General features: G+C 33.0%; 1 protein-coding gene and 1 long non-coding RNA gene across 3 annotated transcripts in view; one reads left to right on the top strand and one right to left on the bottom strand.

Moving 5' to 3' along the window:
• Positions 1 to 1,730: 1,730 nt before the first annotated feature.
• LOC309636992 overlaps positions 1,731 to 22,703 on the bottom strand; it is an 88,992-nt gene continuing 68,019 nt past the window's right edge. For both annotated transcript variants that reach the window (XR_014250336.1, XR_014250337.1), the window contains one exon: positions 1,731 to 7,532. This is a non-coding gene — a long non-coding RNA (uncharacterized lncRNA). The remainder of the gene's footprint in view (positions 7,533 to 22,703) is intronic.
• Positions 7,526 to 22,703, top strand: part of LOC309636970 (calcium-activated chloride channel regulator 1-like) — a 40,655-nt gene continuing 25,477 nt past the window's right edge. Inside the window, 7 exon segments of the mRNA XM_082410874.1 lie at positions 7,526 to 15,380; positions 16,570 to 16,710; positions 16,912 to 17,055; position 17,059; positions 17,833 to 17,941; positions 19,964 to 20,051; positions 20,055 to 20,144. Coding sequence (XP_082267000.1) covers positions 15,222 to 15,380; positions 16,570 to 16,710; positions 16,912 to 17,055; position 17,059; positions 17,833 to 17,941; positions 19,964 to 20,051; positions 20,055 to 20,144 — 732 coding nt within the window. The 5' untranslated portion in view covers positions 7,526 to 15,221.

Here is a 22,703-nt window from a genome sequence, read left to right as displayed (position 1 = left end):
ATCAGACAAAATAGACTTCAAGCCAAAAATGGTAATAAGAAACAAAGAAGGTCATTATACAATAATAAAAGGGTCAAAACATCATGAAATACAAGAATTATAAATATATATGCACCCAACATCAGAGTACTAAAATATATTAAGAAAATACTAACAGATCTAAAGGGAGAAAGAGACAACAATACAATAATAGGACAATACAATAGTAGGACACTTCAAAACCCCACTGTCAGCAATGAATAGACCATCCAAACAGAAAATGAACAAAGAAACATTGAAATTGAACCATACTCCAGAACAAATGGACTTAACAGACATATATAGAACATTCCACCCAACAGCAGTAGAATATATTGATACATTCTCCTTGAGTGCACACAGAACATTGTCAAGATAGAACATGTGATAGAACACAAAACAAATCTTTGCAAATTTAAGAAGACTGAAATCATACCAACTATATTTTCTGACCACAATGGTATGAAACTAGAAGTTATCAACAAGAGGAAAGCTGGAAAACCCACAAATATGTGGAAACTAAACAATACCCTTTTGAACAACCAATGCGTAAAAGAAGAAATCAATAGAGAAATAAAAAAATTATCTCAAAACAAATGAAAATGGAAATAAAACATATCAAAATTATGAGATGCAGCAAAAGCAATTCTGAAAGGAAAGTTTATAGCAATAAATACATATAATATTAAGAATTAGAAAGATCTCAAATAAACAACCTAACTTTACACTTCAAGGAACAAGAAAAAGAAGAACAAATTAAGCCCAACATTAGCAGAAAAAAAGGAAGTCGTAAAGATCAGAATGGAAATAAATGAAATAGAGACCAGTAAAACAATAGAAAGGATTAATAAAACCAAGAGCTTGTTTTTCAAAAAGATAAACAAAATCGACAAACCTTTAGCTAGACTGAGAAAAAAAGAGAGAGAAAACACATATAAAATTAGAAATGAAAAAGAAAACATGAAAACTGATACTATAGAAATTCATAGGCTCAAAGAGACTATTATGAACAATTATATGCCAACAAATTAGATAAAATTCTAAAAGCACATAACCTGCCAAGACTGAATCAGGAAGAAATAGAAAATTTGAACAGAATGATAATTAGTAAAGAGATTAAATCAGTAATCAACCTCCCAACACAGAAAACTCCAGGACCAGATGGCTTCACTGATTAATTCTTCCAAACATTCAAAGAAGAATTAACACCAATCCTTCTCAAACTCTTCCAAGAAATTGAGGAAGAGGGAATACTTCCAAACTCACTCTATGAGGCCAGCATTATGCTGATACCAAAGACAGATAAGGACACCACAAGAAATGAAAACTACAGACCAATATCGCTGATTAATATAGATTGCAAAAATTCCCAAAATATTAGCAAACCCAATTCAAGAACACATAAAAAGGATTATAAATCACGACAAAGTGAGATTTATCCCTGGTATACAAGGATGGTTTAACACACATTAATCAATAAATGTAATATATCACATTGGTAAAATGAAAGATAAAAATCACATGATTATCTCCGTAGATGCAGAAAAAGCACTTGACAAAATACAACATTCTTTCATGATAAAAACCCTCGGCAGACTGAGTATAGAAGGAACATACCTCAATATAATAAGGCCTCAAAATAATAAGGCCATAATAATAATAAACCTACACCTAATATTTATACTTAATGGAGAAAAATAGGAAGCTTTTCCTCTAAGATCAAGAACAAAACAAGGATGCCCACTCCTATTCAATATTTTACTGGAAGTCTTAGCTAGAGCAATTTAACAAAAGAAAGAAATAAAATGTATCAAAATCAGGAAGAAAGAAGTAAAACTATTGTTATTTGCAGATGATATGATTCTGTACATAGAATATCCCAAAGACTCAACCAAAAACTGTTGGCACTAATCAAAAATTTCAGTCAAGTTGCAGGATACAAAATCAACATACAGAAATCAGTTGCATTTCTATACACTAAGAATGAAACATCTGAAGAAGAAATAAAGAAAATTATCCTTAGAAAAAGAAAGCAAAAAAAAAAATCCCATTTAAAATTGCATCAAGAAGAATAGAAACACAACATTGTAAGTCAACTATACTTTAATAAAATTTTTTAAAAAAGAATAGAATATTTAGAAGTAAATTTAATCAAGGAGGTAAAAGACTAATACTCTGAAAACTATTAAACACTGATGAAGGAAATTGAAGATGATATCCTGTGTTCATGGATTGGAAGTATTAGCACTGTTAAAATGTCCATACTACTCAAAGCATCTACAGGTTTAATGCAACCCCTATCAAAATACCCATGATATTTGTCACGGAACTAGAACAAATAATCCTAAAATTTATATGGAACCACAAAAGACCCTGAAATGTCAAAGAAATCTTGAGAAAAGAGAACAAAGCTGGAGGTATCATGCTCCCTTACTTCCGACTATACTACAAAGCCACAGTAATCAAAACAGAATGGTATTGCACAAAAACAGACACATAGATCAATGGAACATAATAGAGAGCCCAAAAATAAACCCACACACTTATGGTCAATTAATCTATGACAAAGGAGGCAAGAGCATACAGTGGAGAAAAGACGATCTCTTCAATAAGTGATGATGGGAAAACTGGACAGCTACCTGTAAAAGAATGAGATTAGAACATCATATCCAAAAATAAACTCAAAATGGATTAAAGATCTAAATGTAATAAAGCCTGAAACCATGAAACTCCTAGAAGAGAATAGGGGCAGAACACTCTTTGAAAAAAATTGCAGCAATTATTTATTTTTAGATCTGTCTCCTAAAAAAAGCAACAAAAGCAAAAGTAAACAAATGGGACCTAACTAAACTTAAAAGCTTTTGCACAGCAAAAGAAACTCCTGACCAAATGAAAAGACAACCTACTGAATGAGAAAAAATATTTGCAAGTGATATGACCAATGAGTTAATAACCAAAATATATAAACAGCTCTACACCTCAATATCAAAAAAACAAACAACCCAATTTAAAAAATGGGCATAAAACCTGAATAGACAAGTTTTCCAAAGAAGATATACAAGTGGTCAACAGGCACATGAAAAGATGACCAACACTGCTAATCATTGGAAAAATGCAAATCAAAACCACTATGAGATATCACCTCACACCTGTCAGAATGACTATCAGCAAAAAGTATACAAATAATAACTGTTGGCAAGGTTGTGGAGAAAAGAGAATTTCCTCACAAAACTAAAAATAGAACTATCTTGTCATTTGTAACAACATGGATGGACCATGAGAATATTATGCTAAGTGAGATAAATCAGAGAATGACAAGTACTGTATGATATCACTTATATGTGGAATTTCAACAAGCCAAAACTGTAAAAACAGAGAATAAAATTGTGGTTATTAGGGGATGTGGGTTAGGGGGACAGGACAGATGTTAAGGGTACAAACTTACAACAAGTAGTAAATAAACCCCAGAGATCTAATACGCAGTATAGTGAATATTGTATTATAATCATCAAACTTGCTAAGAGGTTAGAATTTAATTATTCCAACTACTAAAGACGAAGAATAATTATATAACATGATAGAGGTGCTAATTATTGCAACAATGGCAATCAGGTTACAATATATAAATATATCTAATCAACATATATATATTAAATTACACAATTTAAATTTATATATACAATATATTTAGATTTTAGATTTTTTAAATGAATAAATGAATATCTTACAACTCTGTTTGCCAATCATACCTCAATAAAGCTAGAGGGAGAAAAGGAATTGATCCACTGTCAACCAATCAATCAATAAAACTACAGTAATCAAAGGAGTGTGTGGTATTGGCAAAAAGATAGACACATAGATAAGTGTAACAGAATAAAGAGTCCAGAAATAGACCTACACAAATATAGTCAACTGATTTTTGATAAAAAGTGCAAAGGCAATTTAAAGGAGAAAGTACCAATTCAACAAATAATGCTGAAAAAATTGGACGTCCATAGGCAAAAAAAGTAATAATATTTGTAATACATATCTAAGACCTTACACAAAAATTCTCAAAAATGGATCATAGATCTAAATATAAAACATAAAACTATAAAATTTCTAGAAGAAAAGCAATTAGAAAATCTATATGCTTTTGGTTTGGAGATGAGTTTTTAGATATGAACCAAAAGCATGATCTATTAAAAAAATTTGATAATCGACTTTAAAAAAATGAAAAATTTTGCTCTGCAGAAGACACCCTGGGGAAAAAATATTTTAACATATTCAATAAAGAACTTGTAACTCAACATTAAAAATATAAACAACTCAGTAAAAAGTGAGCAATAGAATCTGAACAGATCTATTCAGAAATAGATCACCAAAGAAGATATACAGGTGGTAAATAAGCACGTGAAAAGACAGGCTTGCCTGCAATAATATTACCGTGATGTTCTAATGGTGATTTCCATTTTTTCATTCTTTCTATATTTATTAATTGCAATGCTTTAAATAAGATTTATCCTTTCTCCTTTCCCCCTATTTTTATTCATATCACATGGACTCAGAAATATTTATTTTATTCTTTAATTTATAATTGAATGTTATCATTAATTTTAAAAATTGAGTTAAAATTCACATAATATAAATTTACCAGTTTAAATATTTTAAAGTGTAAAGCCTTAACTATACATTAAGTAGGCAGCCATGTGGTAATATTTGAGATTAGAAAAACTTTGTTGCTAGAGTTAACTCCAGGTGCCATGGTCTTAAAAATCCTACCACTGAAGACATATTCTTTTCAATTGATTTTTTATAATATAGAATGCAACTAATCCACTTCAGTGTCTTTTAGTACATTCACAATGTTATGCAACCATCATCATTATCTAACACTAGAACATTTCATCACCCCAGAAAGAAATCCTATACCCATTAAGTAATCACTTCCTATTTCTTCTCCCCTCACCTAACATCCTGGTAATGACTAGGCTACTTTCTGTCACCATGGATTTACTTATGCTAGACATTTCATATAAATGGAATCATAAAATACGTAGCCTTTGTGTCTAGCTTCTTTAACTTGGCATAGTGATTTTAAGGTTCGTTTATATTATAGCATATAACAGTACTGCATTACTTTTTATGGCTGAATAATATTCCATTGTGTGGCTAAATCACATTTTGTTTATCTATTCATCAGTTGATGGACATTTGGGTTGTTTCTACTTCCTCAGGATACTTTTGCCCTATATATCAGGGGTCCCCAACCCCTGGGCCGTGGACTGGTACTGGTCTTTGTCCTGTTAGGAACTGGGCTGCACAGCAGGAGGCGAGCAAGCAAAGCTTCATCTGCCACTCCCCCTCGCTCACATTACAGCCTGAACCATTGCTCATATTACCACCTGAACCATCCCCTCCCACTGTTTGTGGAAAACTTGTCTTCCACAAAACCAGCCCCTGGTGCCAAAAAGGTTGGGGACTGCTGCTATATAGAATTCTTAATCAGCAGGTTTTCTTCTTTCATCATGTTGATTAAATCATCCCACTGCCTTCTGGCTTTTGTGGTTTCTGATGAGAAATCAGCTCTTAATCTTATTGAAAAATTTCTTGTATGTTTCTCAGCATAAATCTCTGAATTTATTCTATTTAAGGTTTGATCTTCTTGGATATGTAGATTCATATCTTTCATCAAATATGGGAGATAAACTTCAAAAAACCCTTGAGCATTATCTACTCTAGTTGAACGTATGTATACCCAATGACCCAGAAATTCCACTCCTAATTATATGCCCCAAAAGAATATGTGCACATGTGTACTAAAAGACTTGTTAAAAATGTGTTATTAGGCATTCCCTGGTGGCGCAGTGGTTGAGAATCTGCCTGCCAATGCAGGGGACATGGGTTCGAGCCCTGGTCTGGGAAGATCCCACATGCCGCGGAGCAACTGGGCCTGTGTGCCACAATTACTGAGCCTGCGCGTCTGGAGCCTGTGCTCCGCAACAAGAGAGGCCGCGGTAGTGAGAGGCCCGCGCACCGCGATGAAGAGTGGCCCCCACTTGCCGCAACTAGAGAAAGCCCTCGCACAGAAACGAAGACCCAACACAGCCATAAATTAAAAAATAATAATAATAATTAATTAATTTTTAAAAATGTGTTATTAATAAAGTCAAAAACTTTAAACAATTTTTTATTGTCCACTCAGAGTTTACACAAATGTTTATTGCAGTTTTATTCATAATAACCAAAAATAGGAGGAAAAAATAAATGTTCTTCTACTGGTAAATGGATAAGCAAATTGTAGTTTATTCATTCAGTGAAATTCTATTCAACAATAAATAGCAGTGAACAATATGCAAAAATATGGATGAATCTCAAAAACATGCTGACTGAAAGGAACCAGACACCAAAAACAAAACAAACAAAACACCAAAAAACATAATGTACAATTCCATTTATGAAATTCTAGTAAGTATAAACTAATACACTGGCAGAAATTAGATTAGTGGCTGCCCAGGGCTGGGGTTGGGAAAGGAGAACTGACTAAAAGGGGATACTAGGGAACTATTTGACATAATGGAAATGTTCTATACCTTGACTGTGATTATAGTTACATGGGTGTATAAGTTTTCAAAATTTACAGAAATGTATGCTGAAAATGGATACATTTTTGTATGTAAATTATACTTTAATAAAATTGATTTTCTAAATAGATCATTCTGGCTACCACGAGGAAATTGGATTTTGGCCAGACAATGGTGGAAGCAGGTACACTAATTAAGAGGTTATTGCAGAGATAATAGTAGCTTGGATGAGTGTGGTAATCACAATGATAATAGTTAATGTGTATATGACATTTATAATGTGCCAGGCACTGTTCTCTGTACTTTGTGTGCCTTGGTTTATTTCATCCTCCCACTAATCATATGAAGTAGGTACTGTCATGATGTTAAAGTACAAAAAGCTTAAGTGACTTGTGTAGTAAGTAGAAAAGCTGGTAGTCTGGCTTTAATTCATACACTTAACCATTATGCTCTACTGGATAGATTCAGAACAAATTTTGAAGGTACAGTTGCCAGAAGTTACTGATATGTAAGATGTGCTATGCAAGCTAAAGAGAAGAATCAAAGATGATGATGCCATAATGGGATGAAGAAAACTGGGAAAGTATCATGATTGAAGGGTGTAAAATGAAGAGGCCTCCATTAAGCAAGTGAAAGCAAAATCGGACTCTTGTGTGTATTAAGCAAAAAAGAGCTTTGTTTCCAAGTGAAGCCTCTGAAGAAAACAAACCACTATCATTTGGGGTTTCCAAGAGCAAGTAGTTCAGGAAATGGTGGAATATCACAAGTGGGAGCATTTAGGGATTGACTGACCTATAGCCCAGAGTATGGTCATTGAAGTTAGGCTGTTGCTGCTTGGCTGGCTTTTAAAGGTGTAAGTCCTAGTAGGAAGCTGTCACTGATCCACTGGGATGGGTATAACATCTGATCTGCTGTTACTGTTTACTGTGACCAAAGATCATCCATTTCTTTCTAAGAGAATAAGAATGTGTTATTGTCAAGAAATAAAAAATACTTAAACTCTGTTTAGGGCATGTCAGGTTTAAGATACTTAATAGCCATTCCAATAAAGATGTCAAGAAGATAATTAGGTCATATCAGTCTGGAATTTCCAGTACATACACATCAAGTCTGTGAGTCATCAGCCAACAAGACTGGATGAGATCACCTTAAGGAGAGAAAGGAGCTAAATAGAGGCCTAGATGGGGAGAAGTCTCCAAATTTTGTAGATCAGGCACAGTAGGAGGAAATAACAAACGTGTTTGAGAAGGATTCACCAGGAGGTCTGAAAAAATTTCTGAATATTCAACAAGGTATTTATAGAAAATATTCAAGTACTTAAAAGTATATAATTGGAATAACTTTACCTGAAAATTTCTGAGCATTCCATTGCAAATAAGTTATAAATAAAGAAAACATGTTTATGAAAATGAAATATAATGATATCATTGAGTGCCCACTCCATGTCTGGCATTACATAGACACAGAAAGAGTGAGGTAAGTGAGAAGGTTTCTCTCAAAATGAAGGCTTGAATTTATCCTTGCATTCATTCTACCAAAAAAAATATTTAGCAAATGCCTTTGAAGTACCTGACACATGCTTGATTAACAGAAATGTAACTGTGAACAAGGCAAGCATACTCATGAAACCTAATGGAAAAGACAGCATCAGATACACCATTTTAGTGTATAGAGTGCTTTGGGTGCTTAAATCATGGAGAACTAACCTAATCTAAGGGTCGTGGAAAGTCTCTCTAAGAAAGTAAAATTTTAGCTAAAACTTAAGAGGTGAGTATAGATTCACCAAAAGGGTAGAAAATCATGTCCAAGGCAAAAGAGAACAACATGTGCAAATAGCTGGGGAGGAGATTCTCAGGCAGACTAGTCTCATCAGAGTGGGAGATGTGGCTGAAGAATTAGTATGTGGATTTTAATGGGGTGGGGGCCTTACAAGTCTGACTAAGGATTTTGGACTTTATCATTAAGTAAATGGGAATAACATAATCAGAGCTTGTTTTCAAAATCTCACTGTTTTGAGTGATATAATCTATATAATTAAAAGTGTCTGTGGGATCACAGAAGAGGAAAAGATCAACTGATCAGGTAGGCTCCCAAGAGAAGAAACATTTGAATTGAGTTGTGAAGCATGGGAGAGATTCTACCAGGCAGCAAAAGAGAAAAGGCATTCCAGGAAGGGGAAACAACAAGGGCAGAGACTCCAGTATACAAAAGGAGCTGTGCATGCTGGGGAACAGGAAGCAACCATGAAGGACTACAGCAGAAAGTGGAGAGAACACAGCAGAAAATAAGGCCAAGGGGCTCGTCCCTAACATCTATGTACTAATGGTACAGTATGGAACAAATACCATATATTTAAATATTTAAAAGTTATAAATCATGCTAACAAACTATTATATAAAATTTGTTCTCCCCTCTACATACCTTCATATTCAAAAATATGGTGAATAAGAGGTTGTTTAGTGTAGGTGAATATGGTAAATTTACATTCATTCAGGCCTTTATTAACACTTAACAGTCCAAGTATTATTACATCTTTACAGGAAGTTTGCCAAGTCACCCAGTTCTAAATCAAAGTTCATTAACCTTATGACTAAGAAAGTTACATAAATCTTGCCAGATAACAGTAATTAACAGGCAAGCGCTGGGTTCTAGGCCTAATTGCTTTTTTTTTTTTTTAAATGATTCCAGTAGTCACAGCATATCTGACAAGAGTAATCAGATATGGATATAAAACTGAAAAGTTTGTCAAACTCTTTACTAAATGTAAAAATTGTAAACTGCTTTTGAGTGAGGTTAGTCTCACTGGAATCTTATAGGATCTTACATGGCATAAAAACAAATTCTTTACTATGTAAACACAATTATTTAATGTTTTGTGATTCCAAAGTCTAACAATATCACAGTTTCCTTCATCATTTCTGTTGATTCTTCCTCAAAATTCAATATTGCATAATGTCTGTATAGAAAAACATTACAGCACTAATTTAAAATTTAAGAATATTTAAAAATCAGAATTGTACTAAGGTTTGCCTTTGCTACAATATTAATAAAACTTAGTATGCATTTTAGAAGCATAAGCAAGATTTCAAGGGAAAAGATTAATTCCCTGACAAAGAATTGATTAAAATCATTCTCATCATACCTAGCGTAATGTATTGTACATAGTGGGAATTCACAAACGTCTATTAAATGCACGGCTGTTGAGTGAATTCTTATTCATTGATTAGTGAATATGTAACTCCTAAAATAATAATGCTTTCATACTGGGGTCTTTAGAGATCATTGGTTCTAACACTTTCACTGTCAAGATGCAGATGCAGAAGCCCAAAGAAGTTTAGTAAGCTGCTCAATTTCATCCTTCTAGGTTTTTCAGAATGTTTAAGTCACAAGTTTCAGTTTCTAAAACTACTAGAACAATAAAATAGGTGTGTGTTAGGCCATTGTTAGCCAAGTAGTACAAATTTTGGGACATAATAGGAAAGAGAGCATATGTAGCAGAAATCTATTTATTTGTTTGTTCACCCATCATTTTATACATGTTGCTCCCTTAGAAGCTACCAGCCATCTCATAACCACTGATTGATCAATCTTGAGTCCTGAAACGTATTACCCCAATCCTTGGCCATAGTTGCTTGGCTTGGTTGTTGGGATCTTGCCCAAGCTAGGTCAAGCAAGTTTTTTCTCTGAGACTGTTTTAACTTCTCTGATGGAATAAGACAAAAGAGAGCTGTTGGTTACTACATTAACCATCACATGAAGGAAATCTATTTGAATTAAGGGAAAAAAAGTGGTCTCAGACCAGTAGTGCACCCAGATATCTGAAAGACACAAATATAAATCCTTTTTAGAGGAACTCTTTTTAAACTAAGACTTCAAAGATCTTCTGCAAATAAAGGGAAAATGAGCAGATGAAAGTCAAACAGCTCTAAACATAAAGAAAACAAGGCATCATGAGTCAGAGCCAATGGAAAAAATAGTATAATCAGACTCACAGAAAATATTACTATTGGAATGAGTGGACACAGAATACAGACCTAATAATGTTTAAAGTATTTTTAAGCTTAAACAAATAAAGGGTAGACTTAAAAGACATGAACAAAAGCAAGCAGATTTTCAAAAGAACCAAAGAGAATGCCTAAAAATATTTTTGTTTGTACAAAGTAAATTAGTAGCACATATAAACCCCAAACACTGGTCTCCTGGCTGTCTATAGAATACTTCTTAAAATATTCCCGTTGCCACTTTACTAAATTTCTTTCTCCAAAAGAAGTTTAATCATAATGCATTACAAAATATTTAATTTTCAAAATGCTTATTTTCCTATACTATAAACTGTCTTCCTAACCCATTATGCCAATAATATTTTAGTGTATATGTCTATGTGTGTATGTATCAAACTACTGAAATGAGTTAATTTCAGGGAAGTAGCAAATATTGATTCCTGATAGATAACTATGAAGAGGTGATTTAATACTGTAGCCCTCCCTTGGTTTTCCTCTTCTTTCAAATTTTTTAAACTATTCCTCACTTGTTGCCCATAAGTTTAACAAATGTAACATCAACAAAAAAATTCTTTCCTGGCTGTTGAGGAATGAATGGTTAAAATGCAAGCCAATTATGGTTTCTTAGAAACAGTTTACTGTTTATTAACAGGGTTTCTTGAGTATTTAAATGAAAAGACACTACTAAAATCAATTATTCATTAACTGGTATTTAAATTTTTAAGTGATACTGATTTTACTGAAATTTTAGAAATAAGTGTTTTCAAACATCCACTGATTTAGAAAACATATCACAAATCAAGTAAATTGATACTCTTAAATATCACTTTGTGTATCTTATATTTTGAATGGATCTTTTACACTTGCATAATTTTTTAATATCATGCATTGATGATTTGGAAAATACTGGTTCACTGAGTTGTACAAATCTTCTAAATCTTGACACATTTCATTACACAATATCAAAAACTCACATCAATTAATACCACCCACCTCCAACCTTATGAGAAAAGTCTTTAAGTTGTCAATTTTGCAATAACAGATACAGGTTTTCCAAATTCTAATTTTTAAAAGCTCTAATTTTATCATTGTCAACAAATACTGTTGGTTGTCTTCTTCTACACGACATTTTTGAGAAAATATTTGCCAAATATCTATGTCTGAATAACCATAGTTTGCTTGCCAATAGTTCTTTCAAGTAAAAAATGTTGCTTATGAAAAATATGACTAGTTCAGCTTGCAACTTTTGTCCAAGTGGTTTTCCTGGAGTACAAACATCATACTTTGCTCTGCAGCAGAAGTGCTATTTCATCACAAAGAATATAAAAAGGGTGTGTATTCAAGGTTAGAAATTTAATAACATTAATTTTTACTGCTTCATCAATTCCACTCTTAAGTGAAACAGGCATTATTTTATACTGCAAGTGCTTGGCAGTGAATAATTCGATGATTATAAATACAGTTTAGTGTCACTGCTTATATTTGTGCTAAGGTCCCAGCAGTTTTATCCTCTATGTCTTTGGCATCATCATCAAATGTCAACAAATTCAAAAAGTACAAATACTGTAACTTCTTAGTATTACCATCAAAATAGTTTTGACCCTTTAGGTCCTCTGAAAGAGTCCTGGAGATCTTTAAAGGTCTGCAAACCACACTTTGAAGACCATGGACTTAGATCAACTTGGATTTACCCTTGAGCTTGAGATGGGCGTGACCTTCATTCCGGTCACATGAAAGCCAAAAACATCTGAACAAAACTGAAATTCTATTAGCAAGGGGGAAAGTGTAAGTGGACATTCAGGCAACTTAAAACAATGCAGTAGTTAACAAATTTGGCTAATTGGAGATACTGTTAAATTCAAAAATCACAGTAATAAATTGCATAATAATCAGAGTCTCTAAATTGAAATATTGCTCAGTGATGTAGGAAGAACAACAGAAAATCAACCCAAATAATTATTAGTGTACAGGATGCTGAGTAGACTGGAAGCACCTTGAAGAAGGTAAGGATTATAACTTAATTAATATTATATTCCCCTGCCTAGCAGAGTGCCTGATACTTTGCAAGTGTCCATTAAGTTTGTTGAATAAATGAGTGAATGAATGAGTGAACAGATTTATAAATTAAAAGAATGAAGAGAATATCACAAACACAGAGCATGAATATTGGTAGCAAATAAAATAACATTCCAAAAGTGATGGTATAAAAGAAGCAAAGAAAAAAGAAGGGCTAATAAAATCCTAAGGGAGTATCTACAAGGAGATTAAGCTACCAATTCACTGTATTCTTCAATTTAAAGTTTGTGTAACAGTTGGTTAAATCCAGCATAATCTCTACAGGAATTAACTATGACATCTAAGAATGGCTGGACTGTAGCATGAGTGGGTGTGTGAGGTTGTGATGGTTCATAAATCTCTGAATCAGTACACCATACCCGTAGGTGAACTCTTAACATTTCCTTCTTTATATATCATGTTACAAAGAATGGCATTTGCTTTTAATTCATTTTATGTAACTCTTTGAAATGTAGTATATATAAAAAATAATTTGCTATTACCTCAACACTTCCGTGAGGCGTCAAGAAAAATATCTTTCAGGAGGAAGAGGCAACAGGAAAATAATAAAGAAATAAGTTTTAATAAAGATCATGAAAAGAAACTTGGTTAGAGATTAAGTTTTTGGTATTTTATGACAATATGATTTTTTACCTCTGTTGACCATTTCAATTTCAGATACAACTTAAGGATTGTTTATTGAAAGGTTTTCTGTCCCCAAAATTATCAAAAAATGAATAATTGAATTCTGAAAGACTTGTACTTAAGTTTTCATGGCAAAACAGTCTTTTGAAAATTCCATTATTCAACCTAAAATTGAAACAAGATAAAAATTCTATTGATTTATAGCAATTAATTATAGCAATCCACATTCTCTTCGACCTTGTACTGTCAAGTACTAGTCTGTAATAGAAATAAAAAGAAACTGCTTTCAAAATAATTTTCTAGGCTGATACTCACTGATTCACCCTTTTGAAAAGTAGTATATGTTGCATATACTTTAGAAACATGGATTCTGAAACTGGATTCATAGGCAGTGCCTATGTTTTACTCATTTCTGTACTCTAATTTAAAGAGCAGAACACTGAGCAGTATGGAGATTTCTCAAAAAATAAAAAGAATAGAACTACCATATGATCCAGCAATTCCACTCCTCGATATTTATCCAAAGAAAAGAAAAACATGAAATAGAAAAGATATATGCATCCTTATGTTCATTGTAGCATTATTTACAATAGCCAAGATATGGAAGTAACCCAAGTGCCCATCAATAGATGAATGGACAAAGAAGATGTAGTATATATATGTAATGGATTATTACCCATAAAAAAGAATGAAATCTTGCCATTTGTGACAACATGGATGGATGTAGAGGGCATTATGCTAGGTGAAATAAGTCAGACAGAGAAAGACAAATACTGTATGATTTCATTTATATGTGAAATATAAAGAATACAACAAACCAGTGAACATAACAAAAAGGAAACAGACTCACAGATATAGAGAACTAGTGATTACCAGTGGGAAGACGGAAGAAGGGTCGGGCAAGATAGGGGTAGGGGATTAAGAGCTACAAACTACTATGCATAAAATAAGCTACAAGGATATACTGTACAACACAGGGAATATAGCCAATATTTTATAACTGTAAATGTAATATAATCTTTAAAAATTGTGAATCACTAGGTTGTACACCTGAAACTTATATAATATTGTACCTCAACTATACCTCAATTTTTAAAAAGAATCACATGACTGTTAAATGACCAAGGCAAGGGTCAGGTTTAGATTCATCTGACTCTAAAGCCAGCTTACAATGCTATGTGTACAACTATTTCAAGCTAAGGAATATTGGCAGATTTGTGTTCAATCCAAAAAAGAAATCTAATTGGAGCATCTTAAGTTTTCAAGTTATACAAGGACTTAAAGCATTCAGTGCTATTTGAAAACTGAAATACCCAAGAAGTCATCAGAGAAAGTAACAAAAAACCCCATTTCCCGCTTGACCCATAGCTGTTCCCAGCCACTGTGCTTATAATATGACTCCCACCTAAAGAAGAATAGAAATCCTAATTCACTGCCACTCCCACTCTAGTTTCTTTATTCATTTTTGGTTTGTTTTGTTTTTAAACACGCCTTTTTCATCTGTTATTTCCTGGTGCTTTTCATTTCAGTTCCTCATCCTTCCACAGAGCACTTTTCTGTAAACAGATCCCAGAACTGGAAAATATCTAATACTATTTGATGATGATGACAATGAAGACAAAGAATGATCACCATGATGAGGATGATGACTACACAAACAATCTAAAAGAATTGCTCAATTCAATGAGTATTTAACACCTTAGCTGTCTTAGAAAGTATGATAAATGTTCAGCATAATCCCCATTGCTACTTAACAATTAAAGAACTCTTTAGAATAAGATAAAGAAGTTCATCAAAATATTTTAGCAATAATATATATATATATATTTTAGTAATATATTTTTGCAAATATTTGGGTCTAGAGTCAAATTCCTGAGTTAAGCTGGTACATAAATACTCTCCTTATATTTCCAATAGGTTTATTGTAACATGCGAAAAAATGGTGCTCACTCTGAATGTTATTCTGTTCCTAACTTTGCATCTCTTGCCTGGAATGAAAAGCTCAATGGTAAATTTGATTAACAATGGATATGATGGCACTGTCATTGCAATTAACCCCAGTGTGCCAGAAGATGAAAAACTCATTCAAGACATAAAGGTAAGTGACAATTTTATTATCCATTTATATTTATTTCATTGAGTATTTTCAACTCATGTTGCCTAGGCACATACACACATTCACACAGAGTTGTAACTTTCCAAAATTGCTTAGACAGTATTCGTCATTTATATAGCATGTATCTAAACTGTCAAGATTAATATCTGCTTAGTTTAAATATTATGTATTATATATTAATAGCATTAGTCATTCTCCAAATGAATTATTAAAAGGCCAAACTACTAATATTTTTTCAACTCATTAAGCTAAAAGAAAGACCTTCGAGCTACTGGAGAATTATTTTCTAATTTGATCTTTATGAAGTTACTTTTATAATGTTTCAATAACTAACCTCCATTTAAGCCCTAGAGGTTCATTATCTTATATATTTTTTCAGTTTTTTCAGTTGTTCATACTTGTTCAACTCTAAAAATTTTGAAATTCTTAGGTATCTGATCTTAAAGAAAATATTACTTATTTTTGAAGCTGACTTACTTCCTAATTTTATCTGGGTTAGTCATTATAATAAAATACTCTAGATATAGCACTCTAATATATACTACTTTCTTTGATCCTCTCAATATCCCTATGAGGTGGTCAAGAATAGAGATTATTAATTACCCTTGTTGTATAAATTGAGAGAAGTTAAGTGATTTGTACAGTCATACAATAAGTAGCAAAACTGGAATTTGAAGCCAATGACCTACATATTTTCAGAAAATCACTGCTTGGTAAAACTTTGCCTTTTATGAACACATTCCTTATGAGAAGATAACTCAAAATAAATCTAGCAAAATGGTTTTTTCAATTAACAACAGTATAAAATCTACCAAACTTTAAACTCCCAACCCCATTTTAAGCACCTCTGTTCAATTCAATAAGCAACTTGCCAACAGACTGCCAGTCTTAATCACCTTTATATCTCACCTAGCACCCTCACTCCCTGCTCCAACCCATAACGCTGAATGCAGGTCTGGATAAGTGAAAAATAAAGAATTGATTTCTAAGTATATAAAAATGAGAGTTTACAGACTAGAGAAATATAGTAAAATGTAACCTATTTTTCAGTTAGTCTTTGCCAAAATATTTGGGGAGAGGGGCTTAAATTAGCTTCTTCTTGTTTGTATGTACACTTTCATGTTCATTTCATTGTGAAATTGTTACTACAAGGTATTTTTAATTTTGTCAGGAAATGGTAACTGAAGCTTCTACTTACCTGTTTCATGCCACCAAACGAAGAGTTTATTTCAGGAATGTAAGCATTTTAATTCCAATGACGTGGAAGTCAAAATCTGAGTACTTAATGCCAAAACAAGAAGCATATGACCAGGTAGGGTATTTTATCTAGCTCCTAAACTGTTTCTTTCTTCCTGTGATTTAAAAAAATTAATACTCATAATTTTTTAGTAATTACTAATGACTACTTTAGTATTTAAATTAATAATATTACTGGTCTTAATTTAGATGAAAAATTCCTTGTTTCTATTGCTCTTGGGATCTGTTTTGGCTTGTTTGCTCTTCTGCTTTTTAGGCAGATGTCATAGTTGCTAATTCTTACCTAAAATATGGAGATGATCCCTATACACTTCAACATGGAAAATGTGGAGAAAAAGGACAATATATACATTTTACTCCAAACTTCTTGTTGACTAATAATTTGCCTATCTATGGGTCCTGAGGTAGGGATATCTATTTTATACTTCTATTTTTATTTCCACTGGAAACAAATATAACATTGTGATTAATGGGTTTTTTTTTTTTTATTTTTAAAGGAAAAAATAGGTATTAATACCTTTGGAAATTTACTAGTTATGTTCAACCTAATTATATTTATTTTTGTGTGTGTTTAATAATAAAATTAACCATTTATTGATACTAACCCATTTTAACTTCTTTGGCCTAATGAAAGTTGTCAATTTCTAGATTTCCTTGACTCAGTTAGGTTGAGGATATGGGGAAGGGAGACTTAAAATATAAGGAAAATAGTTAAATACAGGTTTCCCCCACTATCCAAAAGAAGCGTTTCTCTGAAACCTTTCATAAGTCAAAATTGTATACAGCAAAGAAACAATTACCTTAGGACACATCTTGTTAACAGATGAACAAAATATGTCGAGATAAAGCACAGATGCTCACAGACACAGTTCAAATCTATGGGGTTTAAGGGTGAGATGCTGAGTGCAGTTCCCAGGGAAGGAGCTTGGTGGTGCCATTCTTCCTGCTCTGGGTGTGTGCTGTCTGTAAAACAGCTGGCTGCGAAACAAATGCTGATTGCTATTTTTACTTTTCACCTTTTTTCATAAAAGCAAAAGTTCTCTTCAAACTTCTTTCTGTTAGCAAAAACAGGTACTAAGGTCTTTCGTAAAAGTGAAGCGGTGTAACGTGAACTTTCATAAAGCCGGGATACGTGTATTTTAAACATAAATTTATAAGTGGCAATATTCTCTCATAGGCAGAGTATTTGTCCATGAGTGGGCCCATCTCCGATGGGGAATATTTGATAAGTATAATGTGGACCAGCCATTCTATATTTCCAGAAGAAACACTATTGAAGCAACAAGGTATCATTCTATTAAACAAATCTGTTTTCAAAACTTTTCACTTATGACTTTTTAATTTTCTGTACTAGGCAAACAAAGGCTACCTCAGTGGTTGAATGCTCATAGAGTTAATTGCGATATCCAACCTGCCCCACTATATATCTGTCCAACAATTTCTGGTATTACACCTTGGAATCAAGATGAATCAAAATTTGGGGAAAACTTCAGTATTCATGGGAGTTGTACTAAAAATATGTTATTGTCAGAGGAAAGAGAAAGAAAAAAGTTGTACCCGAAAACTTAAGATATCTGAGAATTAGAGTTCAAGTTCCTACCCAATTTTTTATTCCGTTTGATTCATAACTTTTTAAGGTGAATCTGTTTCATTGAAATCAATTAAACTGTTAGAGCCTCATATTAAATATATTTATTTTTCATTTAATCTTGAGCTTAAAGAAAAGAAGTACTTTTCATAAGGATAAGTGAGAAAATTATTTTTTAAGAAGTATAATTCTGGGTAGATTTAGACAGGTCCTATTTATGAATAGACGAGATATTTAAATTAAAAATGTCAAGCACATGGAGTAGTTAATGAGTATTAAAGAGCAACAGAAATCAGTGTAATAGAAAATAAGTCTTTAGGATAAAAAAACATATTAGAGAAAAGAGGTGTGGTAGAAAAATGCCTTTGTGTTGTTTGCTTTATCTCTCCTAAGCTGCCTGGAATCTTTCACACAGAGGAGGCTTTCAACCCAGGACACTCATTACTGTCACCTCCTCCCACGCAACTCCTCCCAGCACCATCTCCCTTATTCAAACAATGCTTGTTCATCCTTCAATACTCAGTTTAAATGCTTCTTCCCTAAGTGTCTTTCCTCTCCCTCCATTTGGGGTTAGACATCCTTGACACTGTTCCCAAAGCAATGTGCGTGGGCTCCTGTCACACTGGGCAGTAATTGTCTGTGTTTTAAGATCCTTGAGGGCTGATTTTTTTTTTTTAATCCCCTAGCCTTGGGCATGGTACAAAGTAAAAGCTAAACAAAGAATGTATCAAACAACCAATTTTTAATAAATTAATGAAAAATAAATGTTTCCTTATCAGTCATAAAAAGAGATATATTAGTAAAAACAAGTATCTAATATAACATTTATTGAGCTCCTACTGTGTGCCAGGCACTTTGCTGGAGGCAGTGTAAGTTTAGTTTTCAGGCTTTTACTCTAGAGCTAACCCTCTTGGAAAACATGACTAACCATCTCCTTTAATCCTTGCAATACAAATAAATTTATTTAAATAGACTAATGTTTTGAAGTTTAATATTAACACAGAATGGGAGTAAATCCTGCAGATAAACAAGAACTCCTTTTATCTTTTACCTATACCCCACCCCACCTCATTCTCTGCCAGGACCTTGACAATTATCTTACTTATAAAGACCAAAATGTTGGAATGCACAAGCATTTCCATGCAGGGTTTATTTTCATTTCTTCTTTCAGTCTAGCTCAGTGATTTTCAAATGTAAATTGTAAAATGCTGTAAACACAAAAACCACACATGGTTTTGTATGTTTGGTATACATGCATATATGTATACACCTATATAGCAATATATATATTTGTGTGTATATATATATATATATATATGTATATGTGTACCATACATAAGAAATTTAAGAGGGTTTTAAGCATAATATTGACTCTCCTCTTCCTGCTGGGAAGCAACTCCTCTGTATCTCTTAACTCACTTAATTTTCACAACATCCTTGTGAGTTAGGAATTATCATCTTAAGCTCAAGGTCACAAGGATAATAGATATATTAATCACATTAATGAGCAGTGAACATTAAGAAATATGAATTAACATCACTGTTCTTGTTGAAATCAATGGTAAATAGGGGGAGGACACTGTGCCTACTTTTGTCAAAATGGGATTTTGGTACATGGTCTATAGCAATTATCACTGAGGGAATGATTTTAGGATGCTAATCTTTATTCATAATTTCTCTGGCCTTCATGTACAAATATAATCTAATTCGTTCATCACAGATGTTCAATTCATATTACTGGTATAAACGTGGTTTTCAAGAAATGCCAGGGAGGCAGCTGCATGACAAGGCCATGCAGAGGTGACTCATAGACAAGGCTGTATGAAGCAAAATGTATATTCATCCCAGAAAAATCCCAGACTGCAAGGGAGTCCATTATGTTTATGCAAAGTCTCCATTCTGTAAGTACCTTCTTTTTCTAGTCTCACAAAGGAACCCTTTAGGAAAAATTAATTAGGGAAGCTGGATTTTCTACCATGAAATTATATATACCAATAGAAATAAGGGAAATTACTAAGACAGTTAATTAATAGCCATTTTATCCAGTCCTGTGTATCCAGTCTTGTCAGGGTGTATCTGGAAATTATTCCACCTTTTCTTACTAACCTGCTTTTTTTTTTTCTTCAGAGGTAGAACTGTACCCTTCTCATTGGCATCACAGAATTTCTTATTACATCCCTTCCCTCATTTGACTTCTGTGGACTTGTGTCTAGAACTACAACCTTACTTTTAATTCTTTCTTCTAAGTGTTATTCATATTACTATTCCAAAGTAATTCATTCTGTAGCTTGGGAAAGTACTGACAGTCTCTATTTTCCATTTTCTTCACACTAAAGCACACTAAGTTTTGCAGAGTGATATTGTGAAAACATAAACAGCTCTGTCTCTACAGAACAACAAAAGAGGAAAGGTTCACAATCACCAATCTGACCGATTAAAAAATAACAACACAATAATTCAAGTTCCAAAGCTAATGTTTGACCTGAAATATTTGGTTAAATGCATAAACCTCAGTAGATAAGAACAGGTGACTTAGAGTCAGACAGATCTGATGTCAAAACCCAGTCTGTCATTTTCGAGCTGTGTTACTATGAGCAAACTGCTAAATCTGAGATTTAATTCTCTAGTCTTTTAAATAGGAATTATAAAACTCACTTTACAGTGTTATTGCTGTTAGTTTTATGAGAGCTAATATAAAGAAAGTACGATTACAGTGCTTAGCACAAGGTGAGTATAAAATAAACTTATTACAAATACCTCCATTTCATTTCTTTTTATGGCTGAGTAATGGAGGTATTTGTAATGAGGTGGATGGAGTTAGAGTCTGTCATACAGAGTGAAGTAAGTCAGAAAGAGAAAAACAAATACAGTATGCTAACACATATATACGGAATCTAAGGGAAAAAAAAAAAGGCCATGAAGAACCTAGTGGCAAGACGGGAATAAAGACACAGACCTACTAGAGAATGGACTTGAGGATATGGGGAGGGGGTGGGGTGAGATGTGACAGGGTAAGAGAGTGTCATGGACATATATACACTACCAAATGTAAAATAGATAACTAGTGGGAAGCAGCCGCATAGCACAGGGAGATCAGCTCGGTGCTTTGTGACCACCTAGAGGGATGGGATGGGGAGGGTGGGAGGGAGGGAGATGCAAGAGGGAAGAGAAATGAGAACATATTGTATATGTATAACTGATTCACTATGTTATAAAGCAGAAGCTAACACACCATTGTAAGGCAATTATACTTCAATAAAGATGTTAAAAAATAAATAAATAAATAAATAAATAAACTTAAAATTTTTTATTTTTTAAATTTATAAAATATTTGGATAATAGGAAATTGTCTCTTTCCCTGGATAAATCCAGTCTTAATTAATGCAAACATATTATAGCTACCTAATGAAAGTTTCCAAACATGTAAAAAAGACTTTAAAATATGAAACATATGAAAGTTATCAAAAACAACAAATCAAGATAAAGTATACTATCTCTAGATAGTAAACTAACATTTAAAAGAAGCAAATTTTCACATACCAAATTACTAGCAACATAGACTTCTATGCGTAGAGGTTTGGAAAGGCCTATTCTTTCCAATAAGATTTAAATTGTTTTGGAGTCTAGGGCATTAATGATGAAGGACCTGAGTAAAAATATAGACTCGATATTTTTTTCTAAAACTCCTAAATGAATCCAATGAGATATTTAAGTAGAAATTGTTTTCCAGCTTAATAAAACTCCCTCCTGGGAATATTTGAAACATGAATCTAGAAGTTTCACTTTAACCTGCTGAATCTGGATCCACAAAGGCAGCCAAAGTTCAGCATCCAAATAGAATATCAGATCATGTGACACAAGAGGATAATTGGAATATATACTGTCTGTATCAAACTATAAATTCCAAAAGCATTTGACTATGAGGAGATAACTCATGCTGCCTACCTGAAAAATAAATAATAATGAAAGAAAATCATGTAACTGAAATATGGAGGGCAACTAATTATGTAAGATATGGCTCAGAGATAAATACTGTACTTTAACCATATATCTTGTGCATAATAACACAACCTTCTAATTATCATAACATAGACTAAATATATTGCATAGCATCTGTACCCAGGGCATAAGCTCAGACCCGAGAGAAATATGATCTGAAATAATAAATATTCAAGTCCATGATTTTCTTTCTTTAAAATTCATTATTCCCACTTCATGTCCAGCACCATGTTAGGAACTGAAAAAATATAGAAATAATTAAAAATAACTGTTCTTGAAGAACTCAATTTAGTGAGAGAGGTAGAGATAAAAGAAAAATAAATATGAATACAAAGTAGGAAGAAATAGAAACTAAGTGCCATGAGAGTACAGCAAATGTCTCCAATTGGAGGTCAGAAAATTGTGTCTAATGAGATGAGTTTTGAGCTGGGATTTGGAAATAAAATTAGTATGAACTTGCT

Source organism: Balaenoptera physalus (genome assembly GCF_965194825.1).
Source record: "Balaenoptera physalus genome assembly, chromosome: 1".
NCBI lineage: Eukaryota > Metazoa > Chordata > Mammalia > Artiodactyla > Balaenopteridae > Balaenoptera > Balaenoptera physalus.
The sequence above is the reverse complement of the archived record's forward strand: the minus strand, read 5'-3'. Positions and strand labels throughout refer to the sequence as shown.